The 27,501-nt window shown below is 36.7% G+C and overlaps 2 protein-coding genes across 3 annotated transcripts in view; one reads left to right on the forward strand and one right to left on the reverse strand.

The window, feature by feature from the left end:
* The first annotated feature begins 1,973 nt into the window (after positions 1-1,973).
* LOC116177474 (protein aurora borealis) lies at positions 1,974-8,818 on the forward strand. 2 transcript variants are annotated; one of them, XM_031496457.1, is made up of 4 exons: positions 1,974-2,358; positions 2,408-2,685; positions 7,748-8,200; positions 8,246-8,818. In XM_031496457.1, exons 1-4 carry the CDS (start codon positions 2,162-2,164, stop codon positions 8,629-8,631), a joined length of 1,314 nt encoding a protein of 437 aa, XP_031352317.1. In that variant the 5' UTR covers positions 1,974-2,161; the 3' UTR covers positions 8,632-8,818. The 2 variants fall into 2 exon arrangements, with proteins under 2 accessions (XP_031352317.1, XP_031352318.1); XM_031496458.1 differs by having other exon boundaries at positions 1,975-2,358; positions 8,250-8,418.
* Positions 8,819-14,760: 5,942 nt separating this feature from the next.
* The window catches only part of LOC116175729 (glycogen debranching enzyme), a 33,613-nt gene continuing 20,872 nt past the window's right edge, over positions 14,761-27,501 (reverse strand). The window contains exons 16-23 of the mRNA XM_031493996.1: positions 24,952-25,271; positions 24,723-24,900; positions 24,320-24,676; positions 20,953-21,248; positions 20,474-20,898; positions 20,232-20,417; positions 15,073-15,300; positions 14,761-15,024 (exon numbers count right to left, since the gene is read on the reverse strand). Of these exons, the coding sequence (XP_031349856.1) occupies positions 14,971-15,024; positions 15,073-15,300; positions 20,232-20,417; positions 20,474-20,898; positions 20,953-21,248; positions 24,320-24,676; positions 24,723-24,900; positions 24,952-25,271 (2,044 nt within the window). The 3' untranslated portion in view covers positions 14,761-14,970. The remainder of the gene's footprint in view (positions 15,025-15,072; positions 15,301-20,231; positions 20,418-20,473; positions 20,899-20,952; positions 21,249-24,319; positions 24,677-24,722; positions 24,901-24,951; positions 25,272-27,501) is intronic.

Raw genomic sequence — 27,501 nt, forward strand, 5'->3', positions numbered from 1 at the left:
ATATGTGTGGATTACTTGGTCTTGTCTCAGAAGTAACATTCATATAAATTTTGATCATTTTATTTTAATATGTGCAAATTACAGAGTTGTTTGTGTGTGTACTGACTTGTTGTTTGTAACTAACATTTTCTCCGTGAACGAAGCAGTCACGGGGATGGCAAACAACTGTAGTCAAATTGAGTTACGACACCTAATTTCCGTGATTGTCTTCGACATTCAACTAGATGCTCGAAACCCCAAACGAGAGGCGAACTATCTACCTTGCGGAGGCGAGATTACGCTAATCAAAAATCTTCGGTTTTGAATCTATGTACGATGAGTTACGTACGATTCGCTAATTTCCACATATCATTGCCGATAGTTGAATTTGAGTACAAGGCCATGTAATTTTCCATCTTGTTTCTAACAAAAGGCTTTATTGCACCAAATATTAGTCACATCCTGTACCCTTCTCAGAATCTAGGTACCTGAATGGTACCTTCTTACCTGCGCCATTGTTCCCAAAATTTGTTTTTAACCTTGAGTGTAACCAACATTGTGTATATGCACTTACTATCTTTGTTAAGTACTGCCTACTGACTAACACGACGTGTTTGCCCAATGAGCGCAGTCATCATCAGCGAGCAATTGGTTTGCGGAACAAGTTAAACAGCCACAAGTAGTTCCAGTGCTTCCAAGCGGTCTAATTACCGGTACGGGTAAAACAAGGTAAGACCATTGCTCGTTGAATAAATTGAGAAAAAAATTATATCAAAATTATTTTACTTTCCATTTCTATCAACCGAGACCACAGTAGGTATAAGTGAGTATGAGTGACATTACTTAAAGAAATCGAAATAGAATGAGCGGTGCAAATGCCGTCAGTCATGCGCAAAAATATTAAGTGCGCGCGTGGAGTTTGAAAAATGGTATCAAAATATACCCATGAAATTGAATATTGGAGTTTTTATTATGCAAATTATTGCACTTATATGTAACGCAATTCATAACCGTTTTTTCAAACATGTCAATAATTTATTTTAAACAAAAATAAACAAAATATAAGACGTAGACCCATCTCTCGCTCTCACAAAAATTCCCCACGGCCCCTGGCAACGGCTGATTGCGAGCGATGCTGTTCCAGTTATAGCTATACTATACATGGTGATTCAAATTCGAGAGCCACCATGGGGGATTTCGGGAACTGTAAGAGATAGGTATAGATAGGATTGCCAAATTTAAACTACCTACCTATCTCTTACAGTTCTCGAGATCCCCATGGTGGCCCTCGAATTTGAATCACCCTGTATATAGCACGGCTGACTCCGTATCCGTAAGCTCGTCCGCCATTTTGGAGCCCATACTTGCATGTTATGTCTTATCTTAAAGAAAAACCATTGAGTTCTTTAACGTTTATTAATGCAATGCATAAACACATTTTACACAACTAGTTTTTCTGTGCACCGAGTGGGACTGTCAGTGGGCTTCAAAATAGCAGACGAATGTGCTACCTTAATCAAGTCTTGTAGTTCCAGTTACAGCGTAGTACAAAGTTCAATGCTATCGAGTTTGACTTACTCTAGTCGCGGCTGGTGTTGCCATAGCACCGCGCCGCCGCAAATGTTTTCAGAATAAAATTTTTTTCTGCAAACTTTTTTAAGTGGTGTTAAGTAATAGGATTTAAAAAAAATAAAGAAAGTACAAAGGACATTTTGTTATCTGTTAAAGGGACCAGGGACAGGTGTAACAGAAACAGGCATTCATTTATAAAACTGTAACGAACCTTCCTTTTGATTCAATAAAACCTCGTTTTTGTAAAAAATATATAATCGAAAAACGGTACTGTATCATCACCAGCTCCCACTAAAGCTTAAAATAGGAATAGTAACTTGAACCAAGAATGCTATTTACTGAACACGCTCCTTGGATGTAAAAGTTCTTGCGTGCGCCACTGGTTCCGGATAACCTAACCCCATTTTCACAGATCAGTTAATTTGAATTTAAATAGTTAACGGTCAAATTTGAAACCAGTCAGTTACTGCACTTCACACGAGCCCGACTGCCCAGTGACCAGCCCAGTGCAAAAATCACCTTTTGGCGGTTTTTTACATGTCTGTGATTTAATTGTATTTATAATAGTTAATATGCTTTATTTAATATTTATACGTATCTAAACAACAAAATGGAAAAGAGAACGCCCAGAAGACCACTGCCTAATAAATTTTTAGAAAAAACCAGCCAACATAGATATCACACTCTTGGAAACGATAGTCCGTTTCGATTGCTTCCCGTGGTTTCAACACCACCGTCGAGCATACTGACAATTAAGAATCCGTTCGAGTCTCAACTAACTGAAAGACTGCATCGTTCTGTGTTTAGGTAAGTCACGGTTATTGATAACTTTCGATAAATCCACATCGGAATTTAGCCCGTCTGTGTTCAACGTACAGAGTACTAAGACTGAAGATAAGTTTAGGTGGACGATCGAGGAAATTTCCACTTTAAAACCTGCCGATATTGACGAAAAGACGGTCGATTTATTCGAGATGACCGATCACGATGTGGAGAGTGAAATATCGGCTCAGGCAAAAATCGAATCCTACTTCAATGAAAAACTTATCGTTCCTAGCCCCTTCAATGTAGTGAATTCAAATCCACCGTTAATAACGGACAGTGGGGAAAAAAAGTTCAAGCAACTGGTGGAAGGTAAGTTGATGATAATCTATCTCAATGCTCAACTTTACCACAACCCCCAATTTAAAAATTCACAGCGTACAACTTTTAGTTGGCTCTGTCAGATTATTACGTACAATTAAAGGTAGGACAACACTATACTGTATTCATTTTAAGAAGGTAGCGGTAGAAAGCATAGGGAAGCTTTGACCTTCAGTGTGATTGGTTAAAACATGAGTCAGTATTACACTGAAACGTGAAAAGAGTGGCGAATTTTGCAAACTGGTAGTTTCTATTGCCCACTAAACTGTTGGAAGTGTCATTAGCTGTTAATGTCAAAGATATATTTCTGTTTGCAGTGATGGGGATATTTGTACTTTACACTACTTTGGTCTCGACTTTGGTGCTGTTTTATATTTTTCCTGTGTGTGCTTATCTTCAAGCACAGCGCCATCTACTACCTCCTTATAATGAATGCAGTATAGCTGGACTGGAACTGCACTGCAACAGAGTGACGCGATGCTCTCTAGGGGTCTCAAATCACAAATGAAGATCAGTGTGTTGCGTCATTTGCTATAAGTACCGCACTAGTGGTAGTGGAACTATATGGCATGCCACGGGGCTTAACAGTTTTGTTAATTGGCATCGTGCCGCATCGCTCTGCTTTGGATGCAGTTCTGCCTAGTGTCTTACCTTTACTCATCACATTTTTGTTGACCATTCGCCTTAGTTTTTCTGCAATAAAGTAAAAAACTTCAATGATTTATGCAGCTGGAAAACTTGAGTGCTTTTGTTGGATGTTTGATGAATTTCCAAGAATAAAATCATCTCAAAACCATTGCTATTGCTTTTCTAAACTTTAGCTTTTCTCAATGCGAAAGTTTCTAATCAAGTTATTTAAATTCAGTGAAAAATTAATGCAGGAATCCGAATCAAACAAAATATCGATGTCGATCAGTCTGTCTGTCTGTACTGTCATTTTCGGCTAAATGACTGAACCGATTGGAACCAAATTTCGTTCACATATTCTTAGACATAAAAGAAAGAGCTAAAACGGTTTTCAACAGAACGCGCATGTGCAGGTATGTGAGTGGTGTCTGATGTACTAGTGACAATATAAAGTTTTTATCGAGCTTTTTATTATTGTTAAATGCAAAACTTTTGCCTATGAAGGGTCATCCAAGACTTTATACAGAACCTTTAAGGAAACTTTTGGACCACTTAAGAAGTGTATCATATACAAGGTGGCACAACGAAAATAAAACAGACTTTATAACTCGTAAAAGGAAATAGTTTTTGCTAAAAGACGCAAAAATCGGTCGATCGGTCGTTGGAGGGTGGGACATTTTTTACATAGAAATTGACAACCCTAGCGTTAACCCCCTTTTTTTAGGATTTTGGGTCATAGTGTCAAAACTAGCCCCCTGGCGGAGAAGGATTAAACTAAATTAACTATATTTTGGTTGAGTCTTGTTGCGCAAGGAATGCTCTTTTCAACCATACCAAATTTGTTAAAATCAGTCAAACGGTTAAGAAGTTAAAGCAGGTTATTGCAAAAACAATTGAACGCCTCACGCCATCTTTGTTTTTGAAATAACTGAGTTTTTGTTTTTACGAAAATGATGGATAAACTGGTTCTCTTTAAAAATGTGAAAAAAGAATGTTTATTATTATGCGAAATTTAAAGAAAATGCAATTTTAAAATTTAAGATGGCAGTTACGCCCTCTGGTGGTCATTTTTAGAACTTGAAAATATTTTCTCGAGATATGGCCGAGGAACAGTCTTATTGGGTCACCCGGTACATACATACACACTGTGTCCAAGATAAGGACGCCTTATCATGGAGATCTACGAAACCATAAAAGATACGCCGAGGGTCTAAGTACAGCACTGTAATCGTGCCAGAATAACTTTGGCCGATAGGAATTCTCGCACGATTAGTCGTTGTGCGTGGTGGCACCATCCTGTAGAAACCAACAGTTTCCAACTTTTGTTTTTTAATTTAATAATTGTTTAATTGCGTAACTGTTCTCTAATTTGACTATCGTCGTATCTTCTATGGTTTCGGAAATCCCCATTGTAGACACCCATATCTTGGACACAGTGTACATTGTCTTTAAAAATGTTGTTAGGTATATTTTTTTTATGAATCTGCTGGATTACTACAAGGCATTCAAGATGAAACACTTCACGCAATGCAAGAATTTTCTCGCCATGTATTGTACAGGGTGTTCAAAATTGCTCGTTTTCGATGTTTTTCGAGGATATTTGAGAACAAAAAGAGATAGAACGATGCAATAACTCATTTATTTGTGGGAATATCAAAAGGTAATGGTGGGTATTTCTCGAGGTATTTCTGTATTTTCCATAGCCTGCTTAGTTTAGATACAGCAAGGAACTTTTTTTTCCAAATGGAATATATAACTTTATTTCCTTATTCTTTTCTAATTAGAAAAATATATAATTATCAGTATGTTTGATAAGAAAAAAATCCAGATAAATAGGAAAACCGTTATTCAGTCTTGAAAATGTGGATCAAATGTAAGTAGGCAGGAAAGCACAAAATAAATGTATTTTAATAGTATTTAGTCATTTATCTTATTTATTTCAAGTTCTATAAATCCTGACATCGGTTTCAGCCAGATTTAAGATAAATGAGCAAATTCTATTCTACTTGATGCAATATTTAGAAAACATGAAATCTAGCATACCGTGTGCTGTCAGGATGCGTGGTGTCTGTGTGTTACACGGATATATCGTATAATAGTGCAAAAGTAAATTTCTAAAACGAAACATGGAACAAGTTGACGTAGGTTTTTTTCTGTGTGATAGCATATTAGATAGCTATCATATGTTTTCTCCATTTTTTTGTATATTATAACCATATGCATATTTTATGCTCGATTTTATGTTGTACAGCAAATCTTTTCAAATACCGTAAAAAACAGGCGTTGCATTTGAAAAACAAGAGTTGCATAGATTTCCCGTTGGTATCTCGCCAAATAAAAGAGATATTGAGATGACTCTCTCATCTCAAACGCTCTGTATATAAAGATGCTAGCGGTCGTCGCCGTTGACCGTCTAATCGCTATAGCAGCCACGCGGGCGTACAGGTTCGATTCCCAGCAGATGCAGATTTTTTTTAAATTTCATATATTTAGCAGTTTTACATTTTGGTAGACTAATGCTGATCGTTGATGTAGAATCTCAGACAGACCTGTAGGGATTGGTATTTTTATTTTTTTTTTATTAAAGGCAATTCGAGTGTTCAGCAAAATCGAGCAAAATATGATAAACATTCTTTTAGTTCAAATTTAATTTAACTATTAATCCTTTGTTACTTATCATCTTTCCCTTTATCTTATTTATTTTTATTTCGATTCTTATTTTTTAAAATTTTATTTTTCTTTTTTTTAAATTCTATTATCAAGTTATTCACCTTGCACTAAGTTTTTAAACTTAGATATCTGCTGCAGGTATGAATTCAGTGTTGATATATATATTTTTTTCTTTTCTTTTTAATGTTCAATGTACCCATGTTTGTGTGAATGAAACTCCGTAGATTTTATACATTTATTTGTAGTATAATAATTTTTAAATTTAAAGTGAAAGATATTTTGTTGTTTTTTATGTACAAATAAATGGCTTATTATTAATATTATAATTAATAGGTGCCGTCCATGTAGCTTTTCGAAAATAAGCCGAAGTTTTAATTGGCGAGTCCATTAATTTATGTAATAATATTTACGAATTTTGGTTGAAAGCAACAAGAATATATTCAGTATTTATTCTATTGCTAACCGGCACGAGTAACCAGCATGTTAACTTTCCGGTAGGCGGGTGGGATTTGATTAAGTAAGTAATTTATCTATAAATAAAAAGCATGGCACGTTACGAAAACTCTTATCAAAAATAGTTTCATCTGGAGTTTGACGGCCTCAGCTCCTTGCACACAGGCGATTTTGCCGGCTAAAGGTTATTGAGTTAGACGAGGAACAGGTTTGGTAAGGCACAGGATATTTTCTCAAATATGGAGCATGTTCATCTTTTTTTTTAATTGCATTGTCGGCTGCACTACCAGTCTAAAACATTGAACTGTATACTCTGTAACAGGAATCGCATCGATATCTAAAATCGCGTGCCGTCTAACGTAGGCTGTGGTAGGTATGCTCATCCTTGTTTAGCACGTTATTTGTATAATAATCCTTGGCATGTTGATTTGTAAAACGCATCATAAACGTCACGTGAGTGGAACACGATGAAGTATACCTACCTCTACCCATCTCTCTCGATACGCGGCTCTTACAACAATATTGTTTACAGGCGATGCCGTTCCAGTTACTGAGTATTTAGTTCAATGGTCTAAAATTAGCGTAATAGATATTTACGCTCTCTTTCAAAATAACCCGAGTCAGCCCCGTTTACGGTTCATTCTTCCTATTTAAGCAAAACCACCTTCTCTAATTTCAACATCGTCATTAACCCGACAACACTCTCTGCCGCTAGAACTGATAAAACTCCTGCACCGCTTATCTCGCACGTGACATTGTCGAAAAACCAATTAATTCTTGGCCGATAACAAATTTTTACAACGCCCGACCAGATAACACTTTAAACTCAGGTAAAAATTTTGATTAAGGGCCGAAACTACTGCACGCAGAACGCTGAAGTTTGGCATGCACGTCCCTTGGGGATGTCCCAAAATGTCATCGGGAAAAAACGTGATTTACAGTCGAAACCGCTGAAGATAGAGACTTGACATTTAGTACATAGGTTTCTTGGAAGATGATAAAGTGTATGCTCGCAGAAAGCACTTCCCTAAATTCCCACGGGAACGGGGAAAGAACGAGACCATGTGCGTACGAAGAATCACTTACCCAAAAGCGTTTTAGTGTTGTATGGACGGATGCTCGGACGTTCACGCTTTTTGGTTATTAATAAAGTAATTAATATTGCAATATGCATATCAGCCAAGTTTGGTGAAAAAATTTCAATGCCTTCTTGCATGTCATTTGAAGTTGGGCGCTGTGGTCACACCCCTTGTCAATAACTGGTCAGCGAAATTGTTTCGGATGAAGCCCGAATTATTTGCAGGTGAAGCGCAAACTGTCTTAACACTTCCACCGACTTTACCGGATCATTTGGAAGCCGTACTTAAACCGTTCTTCTCATACACCGCAGACCAACAGCAAGATAAGGAGAGTAGAAGCTCTCTGTATCGCCGATTGTTTGAATTGAACGACTCAGACTCTCCGAATAATTCGGCGTTAACGTCTCCCGCTCCGTCGTGCGTTCTTTCACCCATTGAATTATCGCCATACGATGAAGCGACAACTGCGAGTAGAAATTTCGGCAGTCCACACGATCCTAATGGTATGCCAGACTGTAACTTGTCACCTATTGCCACAAATTCGCCCACGACATTTTCGAGAGTTGCGTCGGCTAGCAGATTAAACTTTTCACCACGTATGAGCGTAGACACATCTTTGAACTTAGTTCCAGACACCTTGGATCAACTTCCGTCCAACAATCAAAGTCTCGCGTTTGGTATGTATTGATTTCCAAAGATGAGAACCTAATGTCGTTTTCTAGAAAGTATGCACTCACCAGTTCCTGAACTGTTAAGCAATTCCACAATAAATTGGGATCTCGAATACAAGCACATTTCTCTAGCGTCATCAAGCGGAGATGAAATGGACGTATCCAATTCGAATACTCCCAAATCGAAGATTTTTATTAGTCAACGAAAGAAGTTATCAGATAGCTTTCTTAGGGTGGACGAGTCTGACGAAGACAAAGAAAATGTTTTTAATATGAATAATTTTCGATTCCGAAACACAAAAGTGAGCTTTCTTTCGCGTGACGGCGATAGCACTATAGATGTAGGTTATCACACGGGTAGCAGATTGATGATCTCGGAAGAATCTTGCAACTCGCCACATTTATATGCTTCGACACCAACAAAAGATAAAAAGTAATAGTTATATTCTCACATTTTTGTTAGCGATACAGTCCAGAACAGAATGATTGTTTTTTACATATTTTTATCTATATACAAGCTTTTGTGATTTGTATGAAATTGTTGTAAAGAAGTTGCATGTAATTTTATTGTAATTAAGTCATTTAGTTATGTGCAATTGATTTTAATATATAAATTTATACCTACTTTTATTTATTCTCAAAACGCTTTATTTTTAGGCTTCTATTCAATGGTATAACTGATACTGTAAAAAAAGATGAGGTAATACGCTGAAAGTCAATATCATGTAAGTATGGAAGCTGAATTTCAAGTACACTATTTTTATAAATAAAATATAAATAATTAAAATAAAATATTAAAATAAAATTAAATTAAAAAAAAAAGTAAACTTAAAGTAGGTAATAATAAAAAATAACATAAATTTAAAAAAATAAAATGTCAACGCAATCGCTTTTTGATGAATGTGGCAAGCTGGCTGGTCAAGTATGCGCGATTCTCCACAGATGGGTGCAAGGGTTTTTAGGGATCGTGTTAAGGCAGTTAAGTTGCGCACACGTTCTGGGCACAATCGTAAGTAATGCTAAGTGTTAGTGAGTTTGGGGTATATGGTGCACGCCATGGTGCTGGCCGTGCTATTGTGGTTGGACTATTATTAGGTAAAGCCCCTGGCAGATATCTGAATATATTCCTAGGCTCCGAGAGTGTATAATTTGCATGAACCTATGACACGGTTCCGGTAGATTTCGATGATTATACCGCTGAGTGACCTATTTGCTTGAATAGGTCATGGTGTCGACCCAATACCAAAAATGAAGACCTCATTGCTAATAAAAAGAGTTCGGGGCTGAGCTTAACCTGCAGGGGTGATCTATTGGCCCAGGGTACTAGTTCGAAGATCGAGCCAGAATGTGTATCGTAAACAATACATGTGAGCGAGGGGTAACCCTTTCCTAAATAGGTATGAGCTTCATCTTAACCCTTCAACATGTCAATTCCAACGACGCATTCAACCCCAGTTGCTAATCGGAGGTCAAGGAGAACTCAGCGCCAGCTCGGGGCTCACGCGCTCCGGTGAGTTACCTAATTAATTGACAAAGATGGCGGTTAAGCAGTCGCGATGTTTGTTTACATGATTCTCGAGCGCGAAAGATAGCCTTTCAGACTGAATAGTGGTATGCCACCTCATGCGTAGATTACAGAGGGATGTTTCTAATGAAAGGTGAATTTACTGTAGATTTGTCGTATGTTAATAATGAGTTCTGACCAACAATTAGCAATTAGCCCCCATTTAATTTAGCTGCTTCCCCAGTTTAAAATAGCACTCATTACATTTATTTTATTAGATTTTACTATTCTTATTAAGTATTTTATTTTATTTATCTTTATTTTTTTTCTTTTATTTATTTTTTATTTTGTTTTAGTTTACTTTTTATTTATTGTATTTTTTATTTTAGTTTATTTTTATTTTCATGTTGGTTTAATTTATGTTATTTTATCTTTTTTTTTTAATTTACATTATTTTTGTAAGAACGATAATTTATGGTGGACCTTAATAACGAAAAAGTAAAATGTAAACGCAACCCCTATTTGATAAATGTGGCAAGCTGACTGCGCGATTCTACACAGATAGGTGCAAGGGGTCGTGTTACGGCAGTTGCATACGCGCTCCGGTCACGATCATAAGGGATGCTAAGTAGAGCATCAAAGTATTAGTGATTTTGGCGTAATAGTCCTTTAATGTGAGTGTCTCCCACATGTAGGTGGTGAGTGTATTGTGCAGGCTCTGCTTTGTTGTTGGGCCATTAGGTATAAAATGCCTGGCAGGTATCAGGATATATTCCTTATAGGGTCCGAGAGTGTATATAGGTGCATGAGGATGTACAGCTCCCGATGATTACACCGCTGAGTAGGTCATAGTGTCGACCCAATACGAACAATTTAAGGCCTCATTGCTAGCAGAAACAGTTCTGGGGTGAGCTTGACCTGCAGTTGTGTTCGCAATGAGAGGCATAGACTTAGACCATATAGTACATGGACTGCTAATTGTAACTAAAATATGGTCAAGGACATCGCCTGGGTATGTCGAGTTTCAGGGTAAACGAGTCTGTCCGATGAGACACGATTTGAGACTGTCAAACCTATAAATTAACAAACGTCGATTAATTAATCGCCTAGATATCCCAAAAAAAGCAAACTTATTCTTATTTGTGGACGTAGGTATAGCAAATAATGAAGAGTATTTAAAGCTTCCCGTACTACGCGGTTACTATAAAGCTGCTCTTTAAGCGATCCTAGTGGTGTTTACACTTTAGTTTACCCTGAGATTCACATACTCACGACTACAGTGCCCTCTATCCGTGACCACCCATTTTGTATTGAAAGTATAGGGCGAATAGCAGTCCATGTACTATATGGTCTAAGGGCATAGATAGACGGTGGTTGATCTATCGGTCGAAGGTCCTAATCAGAGGGTTGACGCGGGATGTGTATCATAAATAATAAACGCGCGCCGCGTAATCCTTCCATAAATAGATATGAGCTCCATCTTAACCCTTCAGGCAGGATATGTCATCTCCAATGACGCATTCAACTCCAATCGCCGACTAGAGTGTTCGGAGGTTCAGGAGCGAGCTAAAAGTGCCGGCTCAGGGCGATGATCGCGGATAAGGAATCGCGATGTTTGTTTACATGACCCTTGAGGGCGAAAGACGACCAGTCGTCAGACTGAATGCTGCCATGCCATCTTAAACGTAGATTTCAGAGGACCGCTTCTAATGAAAGATGAGTTTACATCACATCTGATTTGATCAATTAATGAGTTATGACCAATAATTAGCCCCATTTAATTAGCTACTTCCCTTATTGTTTAAAAATACCACCCTTCCGGAACGTCTTACAAAAATAAAAATTAAAAAAAAAAATTTTATTTTATTTTTTTTTTAAATTTTATTTTATATTTAGTTTATGTCTATTTATTTTTAACATATTATTAAAGGCAATGTGAGTGTTCAGCATGTAGGTTTTCGGAAATAAGTCGAATTTTTAATTGGCGAGTCCAATGATTTATGTAATTTGTAATAAATATCTACGAATTTTGGTTGAAAGCAACAATAATGTATTCAGTATTTATTCTATTGCCAACCAGTATGAGTAACCAGCATACAACTTGAGACATAAAAGGAAGAGCTGAAAAGCTTTTGGGCAGAATCGTGCATGCGCAAGTGTGTCACTTTCATTTCCGGCTAACGGCTAAACTGATTGGAATCTAATCTGGTACACATATTCTTAGACATAAAAGGGCAGAATCGTACATACACAGCTGGCGGGAAACCGCGTGGGAAGGGGATGATTCACGGGGTTGAAATCCGCGGTGGCGCCGACGAACGGTATTTACGAAAACAGTGTCATTAAAAAAATATACCCCCCTGGCCCCTTGACCATGTAAAGGCACGCCACTTATCACAAATTAGACTGGGAGTCAACTTTTTATATATAAAGCACTTATCAGTCACTTAGGTGGGACAATTATAAATGAATAAACGAAGGCTATAGTATGCATAAACGTTTCTCTGTCACGCGCTACTTAGAATTGCGACAACCATACTGTTCCGTGTGAAAGAGAAGGACGCAGCGTAACAGTTGATCGTGATGTATGCATCGATGTGAGAGAGTGCATATGCGCAGCAGACAGAAATATTAATTAACATTAATGAATTAAGGGTAGTCTTGACTTTTGTTTAGGTAACTCATTTCCCATGTGTTTGTGATGTACCCAGGCCCGCCCCGAGAGACTGCGCAACTCAAGATTTAAATTCAAAACTTTCCCTCCCAAACTAACTGAACCCCATGGCACGGGATCGTCTAGATAAAGCTACCTAACCTGAATATCCGAATAATAGGACCATTTACTACGTTGTGTTTTTAAGAGTCGCTACAGATATGTGTTGCTTGTCGGAGTGAGGATCAAGTAAGGAGTACAAATAAAACAAGTACATGCTTTAAAAACGTAGATTTAATCCAAATACTTCGCATTGTATGATTAAATTTAGAAAATGGTAGTTCACCGAGTACAAATATAAAAATAGGCTGGGAAAAAAAGAACTGACCAAGAAAAAAACCCAGCCAACAAATTAATATTGAACTTTATAGCAAAATTAGTGGTCTGTAATGGCATAAATGCATATTATGATGGTTGTCAAGTAATTTAAGATAATGTTGAATCACTGGCTCCGCTGGAATTCCTAAAGAATCAATATTTCACACACATAACAAAAAAAACAATCATTAAAACATTACAATAAATTTATATAATAGGTTTGGATATTGGATGGCCAGTCCAAATCCAACACCAAGTAGTCTTTAGTAATCGCTAGGAGTTGACCTCTCAGAAGAGCATTTCACACAGGAAGGATACCCAACGGATACAAAACAAACAAAGGGCACAACGGGAACACGCCGTATGCTTTAGCAGATCCCTGCGCAAGAGAGGCCGGGACTTGCCTGCGTATGTGAACTTTAGCCAGCCTCTGCTACGACAAATCGAGATTAAATATCGTTATCAAATATCAATATCAAATATAGCACTGTACATATTCGAAACAAGTCACTCTGCCAAATATTAATAATCACCCGGTTCAAATAAATAGTAGGAGCATAACGTTATGTATCACATTACAACATAACAAAGGAACATGTCGTGGCAAACATTAGCGTAAAGTAGTTAATTCTCAATTCCAAGTGCAATATGTAACAATCAACCACCTAACGTACGTCACTCGCCCCCAGATGAAGCACCCTGTAAATAAACAGTAACATATTCATGCAAACAAAAGCGAAATGTGCTGCAATAAATTCAATTATAAATTAAAATGTAGTTCTGCATACTTGTATTGAATATCGCCCCTAAGGGAACATACTGTATCTAAATATAAATAAAAACACGTAAATCGGTCAGTAATTCATGTTGCCAGCGCTTGGAACAAAGGAGTACTGTAAATTGGAAAACAACATATTTATGTACTATGCATTTAATTCAAAGTATGACCAGTATAATTATTAAAAGTGCAATTTTGTACCTAGAATGCGTTATAAATGGCAATAATCATGCTGTACGAGAATAGAATTAAATTGCCAAATAATCGAACACGTACATATCATTATTAGATGGATGCAATAGACGTAGAGATAAAAAACCAGTACATCACCTTTGTAATTGTCGAAGCTACACTCACTATTCGCAACGTAAAAATTACTTCAGGCTTCAACAAAAGCACAATCCTAGAAGAAAATTGTTAATATCGACCATGCTTTGAGACGTCGGGTCGATAGGGATCATTAAGTTCCCTCGCATAGCGTAACATTTGACACTTTTATTGTAAATTATGGCCCATTTCAATGTAGAGCAGAGAAGAAAAAAACACGTGTTACACGGAAACGAAACAGCGCAATCTTGACTTTTTTTCGTCCTGCCAGGGTCGGTTTCGGAAATATTTAAATGGAATTTTAGCGGGCAAATTTGGTTCCATTACATGTTATATTATTAAGATTGCTGAAAAATGTATTTCACTCGGTAAACAGATGGTTGGCCGAAGGGTAGTCTTAGACTACTAGTATTGATAGCGGAATGAGTCATACGTTTTCTGATAATTTCAAAGTACAGTAGACTCAGTAATCTGGCAGATAACGGACAGGATACTGCCGGATTACTGGAAGCTCATCAATAAGAGCACTTTAAATGTACAAAACAAATGTTTTATTGTACCAGAACAACCAATAAAGGTCAGTATAATGGTGCATTATTCAAATACTTGCCATCTTTAGATAGTATTTGGGGGATTAATTATACTACCGACACAATTTTGCACAAAAGCTTTATTGAACAACCTTACTATTATATTCAACAATCCACACGTAGATATTTAAAAAAAAAGTAATAAACAACAAACATTTTCATAAAGATACAACAAAAATTGTATGTTAACGGTGATATATTTTCTACTATGTTCTAATAAAATGGCGAATCTAACTATCAACAGGGTTATAAAAGATATATAACAAAAAAAGTTGTGATAGCCAAGCCGCAAAAAGCGAACGTGTAGACGATAATAATGCGCACGCTTTTTTTGTATTGCACTTCTTCCAAGTATATCTTTTTATCTATGCTATATTTTCGCAAATTATTTAAAAGTAAAGGTTCGAGTAATATCACTTTGGCCTCGTGTACGTCGGCGTTACCGGGTTCGAAGTTTTCAGTAACGCTCGTATCTTGCTCCTCCACAGGAGATATTTCGTCTAAATTTATATTACGCCTACTTATAATTTTACTAACGTCGTTCGGTCAGTTCCTGGATGAAGTCTGTTTTGATTCTATTCTTTGCAAATCGTGTAAGACCTGTCAATAGCGGGTGTTTTAGTTACGAACAATCAATTTGTCCCTTACCTCTAATACGCACGACATGCTCCAGGCTTGTGTACGACAACTGTCACCGCAGTATGTGCCATTACTGTTTGTCAGCTCAGGTAGGCCGCGCCATACTGATGTTTGTAACTCGGTGAAATGTTTCGCGAGTATCACCTTAGTGGTTGCCACTGTTCGAACTAATTCCCCATTCTCCTCGGCAAAATGCAGTTTCGCTCGCAGGAAAAATCCAATGGGCCAGACCCATTCCTGCAAATAAATGGAAATTTTGTAAACGTTTTTCGCGGGAGGGGGAGCTGCAATGGCGGCTCGTCTTTGAGAATAGATGGTGACTTTGTAATTGTGGGACTGTAAACCTAAGACAGAAAATTGTTTACCAAGTAATCGTTATGGCAACCCTCTAATTCAACACCAGCTGAGAACACCTCATTCCTTTGAGTCAGGCATCCACGTACAGACGCTTACCGACGCCACCACCATCAGCTACCTAACCTATCCAGATGATAATAGACCCACTGCAAAAGCTTCAACCAGCCTGCGCACCTTCAGTGGTGGCCTATTTGAAGACCCTCCTTCAGAAGGCAGAAGTCTAACGAACAAATTCACGAAAAACACCTGCAAATCACCGACGCCCAATTATGAGGGGAAATTGCAAGATGGTGGAAGGCGTTCATTCGACCGAACCTAAGCCAAGAATTCTTTATACACGAGCAAAAGCCTGAAACCCGGTAGGTATTCCCATAGAGTAAATACAATAAGAGTTCCAGACGCTTATTAATTTGTGGCCACCTTCAAACACCTCATAAGTAGATGGCGATGTAAGCGTGAGAAAATGTTCATTCAGCGCCCCCTGTTATGTAGGACAGATCACTAAATTGGGTAGACCAATTTCTTTTGACTGTTATATTGCAACATGAAAGTCGCAAAGAAACTTTTTCAAAAGGTAACCGCGTGGTGATTTTTTAGTCTTCTTCTGCAGTTGTAGAAAGATGAGGAGTGTACTTATACCTACCGGGCCGCATAATTAACCATTCTTTAGGGACGGGGCTGCATGATGTGGGGTCGACGATATCCGGGCGCAATCCCCGAGCGTGGTTTACTAACATGGTGATTTTTTTTAGTTTTTTCCTATCTTCTTCTGCTGGAAAAACTGAAAAATCACCACGTTAGTAAACCACGCTCGGGGATGACGCCCGGATGTCACCGACCCCACATCATGTGGCCCCGTCCCTAAAGAATTGTTAATTATGCGGACCGGTAGGTACAAGTACACTCCTCATCTTTCTACAAGCGATCTTCTACGGGGTCTCATTTGCTGCCAGCCAGCTAGCCAACCGGCCAAAGTGAGATTAAAAGCCATCGTTTTACAAATAAATTTGCAAAAAAATACGTTAAAAAGAGATAATTACAAAAAAGTTAAATCACTGTTTGATGCTAAACAACGGCCTAGACGGTCCTAAAACTGTCGTCTAACCTCAAATTCAAATTCAATATGGGCACAGCTTTAGCCATATAATACGCAATGCCAAAAGTTGAGTCGAATCGATTCAAAACTTACAGTGCCCTTTTCGCATCTCGACCATTTATAAACCAAATTGCAAACTTTTTTATGTATGGAAGTATTTAAATGAAATTTGATACATAGGCACTTGGAATAAAGGAAAATAAAACGCCAGTTTCAAAATTTTGGTTTGCGCATGCGCACTGCCAACTTTCTTAGCATTGAAATGAAATTCTTCTTATAAACTGAAATTCAAGTAGGACGTCAAAATGGATTGCACATACGCAACGCTATCTTTCATATTTGTGGCCGGATTTTTACGATTTTAATAGAAGTTGCATCTGACAAATGAGAAATGAATGCAAGTGGAAATGCGCTTTTTGTAAATCGTTTACAATTACTTTTTTAACTTGTTGTCTTTATTATTGAGTGGGCGGGGTTCAGCTAAGGCTGTTCTACCACCCTAACCCACTACACATTTACACATACCCATGCCTGTACTCGGATTCGAACCAGGGACCCTTAGTACTGCAGTCCAGCTTCAACTCAACTGCGACACACGGGCCGGCTTAAGAATGATGTAATTATTGTTTGTAAAAACATCCAATCATATGTCTTAACAACACTGTTAGTTGACAACATAGTTAAGTATGCTGTATGGCTTTATATTACGGGGCGATAATCATTTTGAAATTAACAATTTTGTGTTTTGCCTGTTTCTTACCCGAGCGAAAATTTTGATTTTACCGTATTAAGTTTTAAAGTTTAAAAAGAGCACATGGCCAAAAATAAGTTACAACCAACAACTTTTTTTTAAATGAAAATACATTCTTATTTTCCTTTTGGAATTTTACATAGTGTTTCATGTACAGGGTGTCCAATTTTCGACACTTTATAGGCGTTATGGGCTCTTTTTGGGTCAAACTTGCAATGGCAAAATCAAAATTTGCACATTTTTGCTTCAGAGATACGGAGATAAATCAAACAATTTTCAATTTCAGAATGGCCGTAGGTATATATTCTTAGTAAAAACAGAAAAAAAAATGTTTCTTGAAAATTACTGAAATAATCTGCCGTTTTGAAAATAAATAATTATACAGTATCGGGTAAAAAAGTTATTGGATCTCACTTCATTTTATTTAAATGGCAAACCCTTATATTTCAATCTAAAAATAGCATATTAAAATCTGTTTTTTTAAAATATACCCAACACTGAAAAAATTCAATATCGATTCAAAAAAGATTTCTTAAAAATTCAAAAATTCGTTTGTAGTAATTTCTAATTTTTTCAGTGTCAGAAAAAAGTGCATGATCATTCCATATTGCCAACCGTAAAGTGTAAATATGATAGACATATCTTTAATTTTTAATTATAACGCAATTAATGGATTTTATTTAACGATTATTGCTCTGTTTTAAAGTTAAGTAATCAGTGTTTCGATATAAGAGGGTCGATATGCTTATTTAATGCACATAAGGTCAGTAGAAGCCCTTAAAGAGGACCTATTTAAAAGTGATCCTTAATGGATAGGGCGATAGGGGTCAATATTTCCGACAATAAAACAGACAAGTCCTGCAATTCGAATTTCGCGGGTTATTATGACGTAACCACTAATAGACTCTATTGGTTGTCGCATGTAAAAGTATAGGACCATTCCCGTAAAAGTAGTTCAACACGGCAAAAGTGGTTCCTGACCGACGGAGAACACGCAAAACCAGCACTAAAAAACGCAAAAAGTACAATCTTTGCCGATCTACCTTTCATTGCATTGCTGGTTACAGAATAGATATTAGAGCATAGTGGTCTGGTAACAATAAGATGCAAGTTGTCTTCCGTGTTGAAGAATTGAAAAAACAACTCACACCGGAGAGCCTTTATAATTTCAATTTCGAGATATCAAAATTAAAACCTCTCTTTCCTAATTTTTACGCATTTTGTTTTGTCATATTTCTTCGAATTAAGCGAAATATTTTTTACACATTGTATAGAAAGTGTCATATTTCATAGTAGATTAGATTGTACACTTGCAGTTGAGTGTTGACCATTACAGTAAATCTCGTAAATTGCTCCATTGCTGAAACCAAATAAGTACGTTGGGCGTTTGTAGAACTGTATTTCGGTTGAAATAATTGTATTTATGTCTTAAAATGTAGAGAAAAATTTTAATGAAACTCTAAAGTCAAAAGTGTACGTTTTTCTAAACTAGATTTACGAGAACGCATTTCGTAACTAGGCGCTCCTCGACTAACTAGCGCCATCTCAGAATGAAGGAACCGTATATCGGCACGCTAATGAACACACGATTTTCTATTTTTACGGTTAGTTACACTCCTTTAAAAGCAGATGACATCTCCTGAGCGAAATTAGCAATGCCCAATTTATCCTATTTGTTTGTAACTCTTATTGTATTTCCTCTATGGCATTCCTCACACTACTCGATTTACTGACAGTTTCTTGCAAGCACACATCCGCTGTCATCTCCGAGCTCATGCACCGAAAAATCTCATGCAGCTACAAAAACTGATCAAGAAGATCGAAGTAGATACGAAGAGTCAACAACCAACGATCCAGTCCGAAAGAACAGCCCTGAAGTCTTGACCCAACATTCTGAAGTGCAGATACTGGCCTGAGTATTACTTTTATTGAGAGCAGAAGTAGGGAATTGGACTGATGGCCCGACTCAACACCCCGCAGTCCAACTAATTCAAGTCAAGAAAGTCACGAGTTTGCCGATAAGGAGCTATTTGCCCTACTAAACCCAGGATCCACCCACAATATTTGCAGCACCAGAACTAGAACACCACCGGAATGAATAACCGCCACTAAGACTTACGATCTCGTTCATGTCGCCCCGCCAAAGATAGTTTTACCAGGTTGTGTACCAAGTGCCTCTGTCCTATTAGATAACAGACAACAAAGCAGCTTCCCGTGGGTCCCCTATAAAACAAACTGATTTAGCGACTGTCGTTCAACCATTCCAGCATTCCACATTTCACGCTTTTGCTTCATCTCCGATAGGCTATCTTTGGGCCATCAAGAAATTCCAACGGTCACGTGTACAGGGACTGACAAGAAATCCAAATTCCAACGTTTTAGACATAAATTTTGCAAAAGTTCCTTTTCCGCACCCATATATGGGTAGATAAATTGTTTTTATCACAGAAAAAAGTTTGTTTATCATTGATCTTACTGAAATTTTAACAGAGCGCACCTTTTAATACAGACAAATCGATCGATTATATTCAACATGTAAAAAACGGTCAACGCGCATGCGCACACCTGATGCGCAGACATTTTTTATATTTAAATGTGCATGTGAAATTTCTTACTTGTATTATTAGTTTTACCACGGAAAGAACAAACTAAACCTAGCGACTCGTTCAACGCTTTATAATAAGCGCACTTGGTGAACAGTAAGAGTGCACTTGAACCGCTTCAGTCTGGTGAACGCCGCCATTGTTTCTATGCTGCTTGTTTAAGTTCGCCCCAATGTGGCGGAGGGGCGGGAATTATAATAAGTTGTCGCTACTGTTCTAATACAGTCTCCGAGCGTCTCAGAATTAACTTTCCTAACCTTAAACCTATCATTGGATTTTGGCCAATATTAAAAACATAACACTTTGGCGCTTTTGTTCAGTCGCTCAAATAGTATTAATGAAAGAATCTCAAATTACTTACGGGCCCTTGATGATAATTAAATCCTTGTGCCGTTTTAAAATTATTCGAATCGTCCGCGTTGTTATAGTCACCACTATACGTCCAATCTTCTGGATCCAACGTTTTCATCCCTAGCGGACCTAACAGATACTTTTCCGCTTTTTGCAAAGCGACCCAGGCATGTTTGGGATTAAATAATTCGGGTGCCTAAAAATCTTAGTGTAAGGTGTGCCTAGGTATGTTACTTCGGTGACCAAACTTACAGCAACCATAGCAATGGGAAAATTACATCGTAATTGAAAATCAGTCCATTCCTGACTAGCGCCGTGACAATCTTTATAAATACCGCGTTTATTTACCAGATCTGATCTCGGTTCATCATTCGTTTTGCTAAGATCAACCCAAAAATGTCTTTCGAAACTGTTTTGAATTTTTTCAGCCCAAGCTTTAAACGTCCATGAGATAATTGTGCCACTTTTACTTGTACGTTGCACGCCTTGATAGGGGTAGGCCTTCTCATCGTACAACTTATCCAACCAACTGATCACAGCCTTCGAAAGTCCTATCAATTCAATGGCAGAACCGTCCCTAGGCGTCGCAGGTTTACCACGATTGCCGGCCTTATCCGACGAGCCCATTTTATCCATCCATGTACCACAATTAGACTCGTTACCACCAAATACAAAACCTAAATTGTTCCCCTATTATACTAACGGTGCTAGCTACAAAATATATGACTCACCTGTATCCGGATGAATACCAATTTGATTGTTAAAACCGTTTTCGGACATATGCGCGTCGATTTGTCTGCCGGCGTTGCGTTCGCGAAAACGCAAACCCTGAAAGTGAGTCCTTAACGATTCTTGCATCACTTCGTACAGAGGCTGATCCTCAACTCCCGCTTCTAAGGCGGGCGAATCATCTGAAGGAAATATTCTAGATACTTTGTCGGAAAGAATGTTTACGCCGTTAGGGGCCTCGTCGACGTAACACTTAATACAGTATAACCACCACCATATTGCGTCCCGACAATTAAATCTATACGACAGAATGAAGTTTTTAAGAGAAATTCAATTTTTAGATTAGGTTCATTTAAAGCAAACTGGGTGACAAAACAGTTCGGTTCAGAGTTGAATTGGTTAAATGTCTAAATAAACTACGAATTTTATATATACAGTGTGTTCCAAGGTAAGAATGAACAGTATGAGGAAATCGGAAACCATAAGAGATACACGGTCAGTTAAATTAGAAAGACGCTGCGTATTTTAGAGTTTAGTAAAATGTTATTTTAAAAATTCCGATCAGTTCCAAAAAACAGAAATTAACCATATTCGTCTTTTTTTCTCTGGTCCTGTTTGAAAAGATATCAAAAAATAAATAACACTTTTTAAGTTCTACAAGATGATGCCCACAGATTTTTACTGCAACGTTTCGTCTTTCAGAAACCATCATCAACTTCATTTTTTTATATCTGTAAGGATTGGAAAAAAAGTACATACTTTATTTAGTAGCGTTTTTTTATTACGAATATGTATAGCACAATATTATTATTTATTAGGTATGTCATTTAAAAGTACCATAAATTAATTATTTTGACATTTTATCAACGCCTACTACACCAAAATGTTAAAAATTTAATAACAAACTTGTTTTTCTGATTTAAATAAACAATTTTTAACATTTTGGTGTAGTAGGCGTTGACAAAATGTCAAAACAATTCATTGTGGTTCCTTTAAAAGTTTAAATGACATAATAAAGAATCATATTGCGCCATAGATCGTTGTATTTGTAACAAAAAAATACTACTCCAGCATCTTGTAGAGCATAAAAAGTGCCTGGTTTTTTTCGAAACTGATTGGAATTTCCGAATTTATAAAACATAATTTTACTACCCCTAAAATACGCATTTTCGAACTCATGTTGGAAGGCGCTATTATGGCCACTTTCTCCGTCCGTCCGAGGCCTTAACTGCTCCTACAGTTTTCAAGATATTTAATTAGTTCTTTTTGCATTCGAAAACTTATAGCTCGGGCACCTCAACCAAGAAAAATCTTGACGATTAATGTGACTGCGCAATGTCAACTTTCTCATTTATAGAGACATAGAGTATAGGACATTATTATCAAACGTTGAAGGTTTTTGGAGGAGCTAAAAGATGACAGCAAATAAACAGGATGTTCCATTAAAAAAAAGTGAGATTTTTAATATGAAGTTTTGTAACTTTGGATCTAGAAAAAAAACACCCTGTAAGATATTTTTTTAATGTTTTATAGTAGATGTATTTATTTGACTGTTACTTAACCCAGGATAAAAGATATAAAACTTGGAATCAAAATTTAAGTAATAATTTTGACACCATACTGACGCTTGCAAATTCCCAATTTTTCTTAAAAATCGAATAATCTTTAAAACCACTAGCTTTTCGGATATTAACCATATAATAAAAAAGACGTACAATTACACGTAGAATTCAAAAATACATTCAAATACAGGGGGTTCTATTAAAAAAAAACATTTGGGCGCCCTACTTTGTGGGCGCACCCTGTATAATTCCTAATATTTTTAAAATGTCAAGGCATTAAGTTACTCCGCGCAATCGTTGACTCACCCTGTACTTTTCGTGTTAAATTAATTGAAGTCGATGTGGGAGTAGAGCTATGTCCTTTTTTTGTACATACAATTTGTCATTTTACAAGTTGTTTTATTTAAATTGAACTTCAAAATTTTGTAGTTAAGAAACTCACATAGAATTGTTTATATTGTTTAAATTGTAGCCAACAACATTTGCATCATAAATAAAGCACACGATGCATTACATGTACTTTACAGTATTTATTAATTTGAAGATATAGTTCAGGTAACGTATCGATTTTGATTTTAATGGATTTTTGAAAATGGCCCTTTATCTGAACAGAACGTTCCCAATATTTATTGTCATAAATTTTCCCAAATTAGCTTTTGGATGTATCAACACATTATTTATTTACCACATAATGCAAACAGGTGTTTATATAGACAAAGCAAAAAAGGTGAGCTCATTCAACGAGTTAATAATCGAAGCTATTATAATGTAAAATTGTTAAATGCAAATTTTAAAAGAAGTGAGTACATATCCTAGGATCTAGAAGGTTACCAATACCCTAGAGCTATTCTCGTGAAATTAAGAGAGGGCAACCTTGATTTGAATTTGTTTTTTTTTATTTAATGATTTTACTTAAATTTCACTTTCCATTTCTTCTGTTTTATTTATGTTGGCCAATCTGACACACACATATCCTTGAGCAACTCATTTCGCAACACAACGTAGGTTCTATCACTAGACAAGCTTGTTACTTGACGATCATGTGCCATGCGCTTCAGTTAATTTTGGCGGGAGTTTTGATTTTCGTTTTGAGTTGGGGTCGTGACCCAAGATTTGACCTTGGTATGTTTTTTACACAAATTTCTAAATGGTGCTATTGATTGTCCTGAAATTCTTAGTTTGGTGGATTTTTATGTTCCTAGGACTACATGCGTCACTAGAAATATACCAGGCTTCAGAATTAAACAATTTTTGAGCAATGTGTCTAGGAATAATCCTTTAACCAGAATTTTGTCCGATGCAAACTATTTTTGGAAATTGCCGTGGTTTAATCTGTTTAATTCTGATTATCAGGCTTATAAAATTAAGCTCAAACGTAATATTGATTACTAAATATTTTTTATTTATATTCTTTTGTGTGATTCTAGTTTTCTACTTGTATTGTCTTTTAGCGAAGGTTTATTAGGTTGAAAATCAATGTATGTTAAATTAGCTAAGAACATGTTTTTTTTGTGGTATTTAATGTAATAGGTGAATTCCGTAAATATATTATTATTATTATTACAGAATTTTGGCGCCGTGACCAGGATTTGTATTTGGTTTACTACATCTATCAAAGTGTTTTTGAGTTAACGTGCGAACGGCTGGACGGACGGAAAGCTAGACGTTCAGACTTTTTGATTATTATGAGTAATTCTGACACAGAGGTGAGGGAATGTTTACGTTTAAACACAGTTTGAACTTGACGTCACCCACAATTCACTCTATTGTAAGCATTTGCATTTAACTTATCATTAATGATACCTACCTTGAATTTCTACCACCATCCAACAAATTCGGAATAAGCCCATGGCGTAAGCAAGCCGCATATCCCAGAATGTGATACCTTGCATCTTCATATCTACCCGTTAAGATAAACAATCCACGTAAAGCAATAAAAGTGTCTCTACCCCAACTTCTCATATAACCTGTGGAAAAGTGTGGCAAACCTGCCGATAAGGTAACGCAAGACTGCGTCATTTTCCCGTTTACACTTTTTGCGGGAGGTTGTGGTGGTGACAAGTTGGGCGAAAGTGTAGGCAAAGGTGCAGAATTGATGACGGCAGCAAGCTGTACAGAACCTAACGATAATGCGCGCACAAACGTCGAACCATGCTTTACAAAGCTGAAATGCAATTATTTTGAAAATGTTTAACTCTTCACCTACATACCCTGACATGGATGCGTAACACTGATCTAATAAGAGCATATAAATTCCAGTGACTAAAACGTCAAAGTAGGAAGGAACCAAATAACGTGGAATATTTTTGAGGTGTACAAAACTATTCTCCATCCAAACTCCTAACTCTTTTGTCGCATCGTCGACTTGCAACCTTTGCACAACGTAATCTACACAATAAGATTCCTTACAACCCGATAACATTATTTAACCATATCTACCTATCATCCAGTTGCCGTCACGCAAGTTTCCACACATCGGATGCCCTAGATCGTTCGATGGTCTTATGGTGCTCAAAAGTGACATAAAACCTTGAAGACCGCAGTACACCAATGATCCGAAATTCGGAATATTGTAAGCGCCAAAACCGTGCCCTTCATCTTTCTCCTCCTGGTCGCACCTGTACAAAGTTCGATTTAAACTGTTCAAGTCCAACTGTTTGATTATTTTTTGTAACTCGGTGGTCTTCTTCTTCGAGAATGAAATTAGCAACTCTCGTAGTTTTCCAATGGATTCTTCAACATTTTTTTGGAGAGATACCCTGTCAAAATTATATATTTAGTATTAATATACGTGGTCCTGCAAGAATACCGTCTTTGTTTGGAATAAAATTGTACGTTTGAATGAGTCTCTCTTTAACTGTAAAAGTAGATAAAGTGATCACTTTAACGGCAAGGGTAGATAAAGTGAAACAAATATCGTGGATTCTAATGACATGTCATTCTTATTAAAAATGGGGCACGGGGCACGAAATAAAATGTAGTTCAGAAAGAATGCAATATTGCTTCCATGGAAACGACTATACAGGGTGTTCTTTTGGGAGCTTTAGTTAAACGTTTCTGGGAAAGTAAAATAGGTAAGTTTTTAAAAATTTCTACTTAGGAGTTACTCTGAAGGTCGAATCAATATAGAATATTTTCAAAATCGCCGCACTTCCGGAAACACCGGAAGTAGATAGTAACTTATTTTAAATAGCAACCCTTATTTTTTATTGCATTTTTGGATTCTACGTGAAATTTCAGTTCTTTTGATCCCATATGTCGATATCTGCCATTTATGGTTTTCAAGTTATTTATTTTGACTAAGAAAAAAAATGGCGGATGCAGATGGTACCTTGATAATTGATTACTTGAAAACGGTTGTAGAGAATGAATAGAATGAGATAAAGAATCGAAATGGGCATATTTTGACAATCCATGTTCCTGTAGCTATCTTTAACAGTTTCTGACTTATTTCTATATTATTGAAATGACACTATTTTTTTCGGATTTTCTTTTTAGTAGTCGGCCATGATTTTATAACAATTGAATTTTTAACAAATCTAATGACACTAATCCGTCACCTACTGTTATAGGTTAGCACAAGTTTTTCAAAAATCGAAAAATGACTTGCAATGGTTTCACCTATTTTGGAATTTAAATGTTATTTATGGTGAAATGGACAGAATCGCGGCACATGCTTGTTGTACATTCATTGGAATACTGGAACGAAATTGTATGAATGCACTACAAACCGTTGAAGCACAAAAGCACAAGTGATACAAAGCTCTACAAGAGAATATTTAAGAAAATCAATTGAATTACAAATTCAAGATTAACTAAATAAATTCAATGCAAATATAAAAAACTTCGTTGAAACATTTTTGGTATGGAATTGTTGCTAGAACAGATATCGCATTACCTCGCTGAATTCCCAGACTTATACGTTGTTTAAGAGATTCAGTTGAACGACTCTCTCTAGATTACTCCAAAATTTTCCGTCCTATATCCTTAATAAATGAATAATAAATAATTAATGAATTATTTAGCAATGACATTAAAGAATCCTTTCCTTGATTTGTTTAAAATTCGATTGTTATAAAATCATGGCCAACTACTAAAAAGAAAATGCGAAAAAAATGGCATCAATTCAATTAAATGGGAATAAATCAGAAACTGTTAAAGATAGCTATAGGAACATGTAATATCGAAATATGCCAATTTCGATTCTCTATCTCATGCAATAGTAAGAACATGGTCATTCCATTAAAAAAACTGAGTTTTCAGTCTTTGAAGTTTCTTAAATTTGGATCTCCATAGGTGCGGTCGTACGCAACTTAACTTTTTTTTAGGTACATTAAAAGAAAGCCCTATTCATTCTCTATGTACTGATAAAAATGGGTTGCCATGACTATAACCTTTTTCAAGTAATCAATTATCAAGGTACCATCTACATCCGCCATTTTTTTTCATCAAGTCAAAATAACTTAAAAACCATAAATGGCAGATATCGACATGTGGGTATCAAAAGAACTGAAATTTCACGTAGAATCCAAAAATGCAATAAAAAATAGGGGTTGCCATTTAAAATAACGAAGTTACCATCTACTTCCGGTGTTTCCGGTAGTGCGGCCATTTTGAAAATATTTTACATCGATTCGGCCTTCAGAATAACTCCTAAGTACAGATTTTCAAAAACCTACCTATTTTACTTTCCCAGAAACGTTTAACCAAAGCTCCAAAAAAACACACCCTGTATAGAGCGAAGGGAGACAGATGTATGGTATTAATGCCTGGGTCCACATGTTGATACAGAGTAACCTTGGGAACAAGAAAGTTTCTAGAAGGCGTTAAAAGCTCTTGGGACGTAAGAAGTGAATTCTGATAGGTGCTGCGAGTGTATTCGTAACCTGAGCCAGCTTTTGGAAAATAATAACATAAAGCTGACACGGCTGCCCATACAGACTGCCCATTAAGGGTAATGAAATGGTCAACAGACTAGTCAGAAAAGGT

Source organism: Photinus pyralis, unplaced genomic scaffold (assembly GCF_008802855.1).
Source record: "Photinus pyralis isolate 1611_PpyrPB1 unplaced genomic scaffold, Ppyr1.3 Ppyr1.4_LG7, whole genome shotgun sequence".
NCBI lineage: Eukaryota > Metazoa > Arthropoda > Insecta > Coleoptera > Lampyridae > Photinus > Photinus pyralis.